The sequence below is a fragment of the Schistocerca piceifrons genome, chromosome 2 (assembly GCF_021461385.2).
Source record: "Schistocerca piceifrons isolate TAMUIC-IGC-003096 chromosome 2, iqSchPice1.1, whole genome shotgun sequence".
Taxonomy (NCBI): Eukaryota; Metazoa; Arthropoda; class Insecta; order Orthoptera; family Acrididae; genus Schistocerca; species Schistocerca piceifrons.
In genome coordinates, this window is record NC_060139.1 from 126521534 (window position 1) to 126530556 (window position 9023).

Below are 9023 nucleotides of genomic sequence, written 5' to 3' on the forward strand. Positions count from 1 at the left end.
TTCCACTTTGTCTGATGAAAGGAAGCTTTCTTTAAACTTATATAAAATGGTCCTGGGGAAAGTATATCGCAACTGTAAAGAAAACTACATACAATGCTTTAGTGCAGTCCTGGGGAAAGTATATCGCAACTGTAAAGAAAACTACATACAATGCTTTAGTGCAGTCAACATTGTATTGCTGAAATGCCTTTTCCACATTCTTATAATTGTTCTCATTTAAACAAGTGCTGCTTCTGTCACAAATATTTTGATGTTTACTTTTAATTTAATTTTTGAAATGATTGTTTATGGAAATTAGGTATGACATCATTTTTTCAGCTACCCAGATACAGATTTCTTGATGTACAAAATATTTGCCACTACAGAACACATGCCGCAAATGCATGAATAACACAAAAAACTGAAATCAAAATAAGTGAAAATTTTCAATTATCAATGCATCAAAATTTTATTTATTTATTTTTTCAGGATACACATTCTTTGTACCAACTGATGAAGCATTTGAACGTCTGGGAATTGATAAAATGCCAAACAACTATCTTTCAACTGGAGATGGATTTCAGGTTCTGCTCAATCACTTTGTAAAGGGCAGACTTTACAAAAGAGATCTCACTGATGGTAAACAGTTCCTTACTTTGGGGAATAAGACACTGCACATCAGAAGACATGAAGGTAAATTCTGGACTTTGGTGCCAAAACATATTAACTTTCTGTATTATGCACCTATTTGCATAGCCTTTTTTTATGGTAACTGTACCTATTACATACTACTATACATCGACAACACACCAGATGCTATTAAGCATTCTAAAATCTGAGGAAAAATATAGGTTTCACTTCAGTTTTAGCTAATTGAATGGTGATGGGTTTACTTATTTATTTACTTATTTATTTATTTACTTATTTATTTATTTACTTATTTATTTATTTACTTAATGTTCCATGGATACATACAGAGGTGAGTTCATCATTGATGCAGAGTATGTTAAGATCATGATGGCATATATTTACATTTTTTTTTCAATTTACTGCTCAACAGATACTACCAAGTGAAGTGGAACAGTGGTTAGCACACTGGACTAACATTTGGGAGGCTATAGTTCAAATTTACATCCAGTTATTCAGATTTAACTTTTCCACGATTTCACAAACATATTCCATGCAAATGTTGGGATGTTGCCTTTAAAATAGAATGGCCAATTTCATCCCCATCCTTGATACAATCAGAGCTTGTGCTCCATCTCTAACAACCTCATTGTCGACAGGGTGTTAAACCCTAATCTTCCTTCCTTCAACAGACACTACACTATAACAAATAAAACAACAAATCATTCTCATCTTGACTCTTCAATAATGATTTGTTTAGAACAGGGATAGTTGTTGTCATACTATTGCTCAAATCATTTCAGCAGTACATATACAATAAAAATACATACCATCACTACACAATGACTGAAAGAGAATAACCTAACCTACATGGAACACTTGCGTCAACATTTGAAAATCATGAAGCTTTTTGCCTATATCTCATCTAATAGGCTTTTATTCACAAGTTCATCAGCAGAGTAGATTGAGTGATTCAAGAGAAAATGATGTAGTTTAGTTCTGAAAAGGTGTTAATTATTTCTGAAGTTTTTGTGTCAATGGGAAGAAGACTGATAATCTTTGCAGCAGCATACTAAGCACCTCTCTGCACCAGGGACAGATTTCTTAATTGATAATGTGTGTGTCATTCCTATGCCTAGTGTAACACATACGAACTGCCGAGTTTTCAAAAAGAGTGGAATACTTTATAACAAAGTATATTAGAGAAAGATATGTTGAAATAGGGGCAAATGTTACTAGCTAGGTAAATATGAGGGAGAAGTCAAATGAAAATGAGAACATTGGAAAAAAGTAAGTATCCAATTTACTATTTCAAAATAAATCACCATAAATGTTATCAAATTTATCTGACTACGAGACAGTACCTTCCTGGAAAAAGATTGTAGTTGTCTGTGGAACAATGATTGAACACAGGAGTGTACCTCTTTATCCAAAGCAAATAAATGGACACAAATATATTTTCTTGGGTCTCTAAAAATGTGGAAATAGCATTGGGAGAGATAAGACCTGTGTGGGTGATATGTAAGGGTTTCCCAGTGAAGATTCTTCAGCATAGTCAAAACAACCTGCCAACAAAATGCTGGCCCATATTTTGCCGAGGTTGTTTTGAGTATGCAGCAGAAGTTTTGCTGGGAAGCCCTTACACTCCTCCATACAGTCCAATATTTTTGGAGCCCTGAAGGACATTTGTGGCCATTGATTTGCTTCAGATGAAGAGGTTCATGCTTGGGTGTAATCCTGGTTCCATAGACAACTGAAAACATTTTCTCATAAAGGCTTTCACCATCTTGCCTCACATTGGGATAAATGTGTTAAGTTATAGTGATTGCTATTGAAATAATAAATAGTTTACTTACTTTTTCCATCTCTCTCATTTTCATTTGACTGCCCTTTATAATTTATGATGGGAAGTTCTTGAACTTACTCTACAAATGACAATGACAATAATCACCCCCACCCCCCCGATGTTAATTCCATATGACCTGACAGGGTGCACAGAAGCAAATTAAGCTGCTTTTAAAGTGTTTGGTTTCCAATATGTGGGAGGATTCTTAATTTAAGAGCTACTGAGCTCAATCTCTTCACAGTTTAATGGAGGTGATATAGCTTTCAGTCTGAGTGCCCAGGGACTTGGCACTATCAACTCTCTGAAACTGCGGGTTATCGAGTGTCTCTTATTCCTCTGGGTTTTTGTGACATGATCTAAACTGCATAAAAATTATGTTAGCTTAAAGGGAACTGATATTAAATTGAGTAAAGATGTTTGATACATTGTTGTTGGTGACTGTTTGGCAATTTTATGTTATGATGGTGATTTCATCTGCAAACATTGTAAATTTCCACTCAGTGCTATTCACAGCTGCAGGAAGATCATTAGTACAAATCAGAAACAGTAAAGGATGCAGAGTGAACACTGCAGGACTCTGTGATCACTGACACCACAGTCTGATGTGACACCTACTCTCAATCTGCAATCCAAAGCTCCCAAAATCACTTTCTGCTTCTTTTTAGTAAGATAGAATTTCAATGTGTCACCTAATGGGCACCTAATGCCAGACTAGTATGCTTTCTCTAATAGCAATTGGTGACCCATACAATCCAGTGTTTGTCAGATCACACCAGATATCCACTGGTGAACTGTTATTGTTTGGGGACTAAAAGATAACTTCCAAAAATGTAAATATTGCCTGTTTAGTCATCATATACTTTTGGGAACCTAATTATCTTTTACTTAAAATACTGAATGGTTCAAGATCTTTAACAATCCTAATATGCAACTACTTTTCAAATACTTTTGAAAACTCTGTAAGAAGTTAAATTAGTTTGTAATTATTCACATGTAAGGCATCTCCCACTTTTTTGAAGAGAGTTTGTGGCATATTTCATGCACTCTGAGAATATACCTTGGCACACTGCTGAGTTGAGGATGTAGCTCAGTATTCTACACATTTTACTGGAGCAGTGTTTCAGTAGATTGTTTAATTTTTAATAAGACAGTGCTGTTCTTTTGTTCTCTGATGGTTGTAGGAGGTAACATTATTTCATCAAAAGTAGCTGGAGCTTGCTGTTTGAGAATGTCCATCACTTCTTGCAGGTCTGATCTGCAGCCTATCTGCTGAGACGCACTTTGGAAATATTAATTGAAGATTTTGGCAGTCTGTTTGTTATTACTAATTTAATTTTTGTTGTGGTTAAGGATGTACCAGATGTGTTGGATACAACTAGTTGAACTGATGAAAGAAACTCTACTTCATATTTAGAATAGACAGTGGTACCAGCAAGAAGAAATATTCACTTTTGTGCCTTCGTATGTATTTATGATCTGATTCTTTTGACCTATTTTTCTTTGAAAGTTAAAAATAATCCAGCTGCTGGTTTAAAAGAGTAATGTATGCTCCTCTTGATCCTTTAACTGTACTGTGTGTTTAAAATGTGATTATGATTCAGTGAGTCAAAAGGGGTCCAGAGATAGTATTCAGTGCAATATATGTAGTTAAAGTAACAAAACTATTTCAACACAGCACTTTGCCATGCACAGTTACCTCTACTAACAAAATACGGTGCATAGTTTTTGTTCAGTGTTATGCCAAGTACACATAATTTCGCATTATTCCATTATTGGCAGCACAATATTTTCTCTTTGATTTGCTGCTTGCAAAGTTTTTACTTTAATTTTTAAACTTTCATAATTACTTAATGTTTGTACAAAAGATTCTCTTGTGCTTAGAATGTTTATTTAATGTACAACAGAGCACATACAAAAATTAGATAATTAATAGTACAAAGCCAATAAGGCTGTATATAGCTGAAGCAAGGAGCAATTGATTGGTTTACAAAAAACTGATCTTCTAACCAATGAAGTTAATGCATTTTTTATACGATTGTCTAATGGCTGAGCGAGTGAGTGTGTTCAAAGTACTACCTACCTTATAGGCACCTTCTTGAATTATTTGTTAGATTCTTCAAAGTTTATTAAAAGGTAGAGCCTTAATGAATTTAAAATTAATATCTGTATTACATAAACTAAAATGTGAAAAAAATAGAATGTACAACATTAATCCAAAAAATTGGAAATGCTGTTTTTGTTTGCGTAGTAGTACACTGGGAACAGTTCTTTGTGTAATTGAGAAGAAAAATAAAAAATTTCTCCACATGGTGTTTGCATACCAAAATAAGCCAGTAAACAAACTACTAAATTTTGAGTCCTCTCCGTGTATTTGTAAAACGTGTATTTCTTAGTAGTCTGTCAGTGGAATAAATTCACATATCAATTTTATTTTAATATCTACTTATTTTGGTAGCCCAGGATGTCAGGTGGATCTTTGCTACTGAAAGAAAATAACACTGAATGAATGCCCCACTGCCCTTTGCTCGATTGCATTTTTTGGACATTTTTTGCACTTAGTTTTTGGTAACTACCTATTACACATCTCATTTATCAACACATTTCCACTTTTTTGGAATTTCAGTACACTATTTGTAGTTATATGCCCTTTTTTGTCAGCTATCATGTTTCATTATTGTTGTACTACATTACTCAAAGTAATGTTTTTGAAATACACTTAACTCTTTTTATTGCAGATAACATCACTGTGAATGATGCAAATATTGTGGAAAGTGAAGTATTTGTTTACAATTTGGGAACAATGTACTACATTGACCATGTGCTGTTCCTAACAAAAGCTGATATTCCTACAACAACAGATTTGTCAACAACTACTGATGATGTGACAGTCACATCAACTACAGAATACTCCACAGATGTTGAAAGTGTTCCCAGTGAGTTAGTGGAAGAGAATGGAAATCTCACTGACATTTTGTTGGAAGAGTTAGACACACCTGCCACATCAGAAAGTAATGATTTGCTGGATACTGAAATGGGTTCTAGTCTGAAGAATACTTTGAACAGTGATGCTACTACTAGTGGAAGTGTGTCACTGCAAAACAAAAGTTCAGCTGAACCACAACACTAAATATGTAGGAAACACAGTTGTGGCATGTACTGAGACTTTAAGTACAAATTTGGGTTATAACTGAGATACCAGTGTCATGTCTTGAGTGCATCAAACAACGAATTAGTTGTAACATTTGTACTGAAGAATGGATAACCAGGACGGTTTGCAATGAATGAATGTTCCCTTTCATTTTGGGGAGAATGTAGCCATGTGGCTGATAGACTGAAGAGTGACGTATGTTGACTGAATTGAAAATGTGTCCAGTATGATGTAAATGGAACTGTTCTAAACTGCACAGGAAACAAATATATCCATATAGAGATAGTTAAATATAAGTGTAAGTAATAAGCGTCAACAATACATATATTAGCATATCATTGTTACTTTATCCCATACTTCAGAGTAGCCAGCAATGTAATGTCCATAAACACTCATTTCTCATTTTCTGATCTGAATCATCATTTATACAAAGAATATGTGCATCATAGATATTTTCAATGGCATTTTATCAAGCAGATACAATACTACATAATTTCTTTTGTAAAAAAAATCGTCCAAAATAATGTATTACATATAATTTATTGATGTCTATTCTACAAAATGTACTGATTTTAAAATATTTAAACTATTTAAGATTTAAATATATACAGTTTTTAATAAATCATAATTTATTTCTTTAAAACTCTCCTCAAACCATTTCCAAGGATACAATTATTTTACTGCAGTTATGCTCTTAAAAATTTTTTTACTATTGCGTAGGACGTACTTCTTAATTTATGCTACAAATAAAATCAAAGTCAGTTTTACACAAAATAAGCATAAATTACTACAGTATATTGTTTAGTGAGTGGTGGTTCATAAGGGGAAGGGAACGAGGTATGGAAAGAATTGACAGTTTTATCCATTATGTATACTATGTCATTGATAAAGTTCAGCTCTTGCACTTTTGTGTGATGAAGAAAGTAAATTTTGTGTGCTGTTCTTTACTTTCTTGTTGTGTTTCCTAATTCTGTTTTGCACTAACAATGCTTAATATGCTATGGCTGTGTGTTAAAACTATAATCAAAAAATTAAAATAAGTAATATTAGACTACCAGTATCATAAGTCACCCAAAGATACGGAAAAATACAATTGCTAGTACAGCCTTGAAAAATAATTTACATCAAAACTAGAAATGCCAAAATCAGTAGTATGAATTTTAGAGGACAGTTATTTATGGGATCTTACAGCTGAATTACCGTAAGTGCCTCCAAAGATTTGCAAGTAAACTTTAAATCAGTATTAAAGCCATTTCTGCAGATGTAGAATCCTTGGTCAAAAAGGTTGGATTAAGAAACTTACAGATGGAACGTCTCATTAAATTTGTAAATATATACTTAACTAATAAGCTTCACTTTCAAAGAAAGCAAACATTGGTCAAAGCACAAGAATGAAATGGCTACACCAACAGTAAAATGAAAAGTTTGGAAAAGAAAACAAACTGATGAATAGTTGCAGATAACAGACTATACTAGCTCTTCTTCCATGTGTTCAAAAGCAGCACAGCCAAGCCTTCAGCTTCAGTACACTGTTACACTTAGACCTAAAGTACACCAACCCCCTTTCACAAAAAGTCTTAAGTGCTCATAAATTATTTTTTGAAATTTGGAAGGAAGGTATAGGTAAGTAGTTCTATTAGACGCTTTATCAGATAGCTATATTTATCTTGGAAAGATAATATTTAAGAAAGTGTGGGGTAACGGGGTCACAATTTTACACCAATGAACTTAATCCTTTTTACTTAAATCCTACTGTTTGTTTTATTAAAGATAACCTTTAAGTAGTTTTTTTTCTACAGAATGAAAGTTTCTATTTGAAATGCTCCATTTGAAACGCTCTCTGAATGTCTGAGGTAAAGAAAAATGCAAATTAAAAAATTCTATTCATATTGACCCATTTACCTCAAAATTTGGGGTAACTAGAACCAGCCAGTCTATACCCCACAAAACATGTTACTCTGATTTGGGGTATCTGTGTCTTAACATTAAAATTAAACAGAAAAATATCCCATATCTTAGTAATTCCATTTTACCTATGTCAGAAGGGTTGTGTTACGGGCAGGTGTTTGTAGCATTAAAACACTGAGGGATTATAGAAACATAGGTGGTGTGAGGTTTGTGCTACATGACAGTAACATTGTGTTCCAGTGATATTTTGCTTAGCTTACTTGAAATGTGGGTCACATGTTCATCACATGAGATATCTATGAGACACTATTCTTTAAAAAATAATGTTCCTTAGAAAGACATCTCTCTGTCTGAAGAAAAATAGTGTCTTCTGCACACAGCCTTGCTCACTTGGTGACACTGAAATTTGTGTAGACACACCTGTTGATCCAGTTTTCCGACGCACGCACGCACACACGCACACACACAAGCACTAGTCTTACATTTGTTTTAGACACCAACTGCTCCAGCAACTCTTGTTTTATAAAGGTTATGAGAAAATGAGGTTTCATGACAGTTACATATCTGTCCTGGCTTTACCAGTAGGTTTAGCTCTGTCACAGTGACAGTGAGCTTTTAACAAATTCATAAGTTATCCTTGGTTTGACCCAATTGTAATAAGAATGTTAAACACCTTGAAGTTTATTTGTTGAATGTGAATGTCTTTTCTTGGATGAGAAAATAAGATTCATGTCGGATCATTTATTTTTGAATTGTGATGATAGTTTTTGCTTGGATGTAATTCACCACAATATCAAGCACATCTTCTGATGAAAACCCAAACTAGTTTTCATCCATTGTTTGCATTACATTTGCCAGTTTTTCTTCATCTTCCAGTGATAGATGACACCACATCTGCCACTACCTTCTTGTGATGTGTGCCTCTCCATTAATGCCCCATAAACATGTTTTCCTGTGGAGTGAGGGATGTTGTAGAAAACTGATTCACTATGGGTAGTCTTTCTGTTTTTCATTTCATCTAGCACTTGTTTCTGTTCTTCAGCACTGTAAGTGAATCCAGCTCCATATGTTTCTCGCCTGCATATCTGCACCATGATCTATTCTGATTGAAGGTTGTGTAAATTTTGTCACAAAGATTACTGTTAAATTTCTTTCTAACCCACATTTAATAGTCTTAGGCTAAATTATTTTTAAAGTGGCTAAGTGGGTGCTTTATGGGGCAACTGGTTCTGCAAGGTCCAGTTATCCCAAGCATGTGGCCCAGTTGTCCCATTTCATAAATACATTGGGCACAACTAGATCACTTATGCTAGAAATAAAGCATTAACTGAAGAATCAGAAACAAGCACTCATGTGAAATCTATATTCTCTACCATGTATGTCAAAACTATAAAAAATAAACACTTCTTGGGTTATGACCATCAGATGTATCTCCCACTGCACCACCTTTTTATGGAAGAAAACAATTGAAAGCTTTGCAAGCTGGCTCTGTCTGACAATGCTTGTGAATGAGAT

The 9023-nt window shown here is 34.1% G+C and overlaps 1 protein-coding gene across 1 annotated transcript in view; it reads left to right on the top strand.

Annotated features, from left to right (window-relative positions):
• Window positions 1–6144, top strand: part of LOC124775809 (transforming growth factor-beta-induced protein ig-h3) — a 311145-nt gene extending 305001 nt beyond the window's left edge. Inside the window, exons 6-7 of the mRNA XM_047250640.1 lie at window positions 469–672; window positions 5188–6144. Coding sequence (XP_047106596.1) covers window positions 469–672; window positions 5188–5579 — 596 coding nt within the window. The 3' untranslated portion in view covers window positions 5580–6144. The remainder of the gene's footprint in view (window positions 1–468; window positions 673–5187) is intronic.
• The last annotated feature ends 2879 nt before the right edge of the window (window positions 6145–9023 follow it).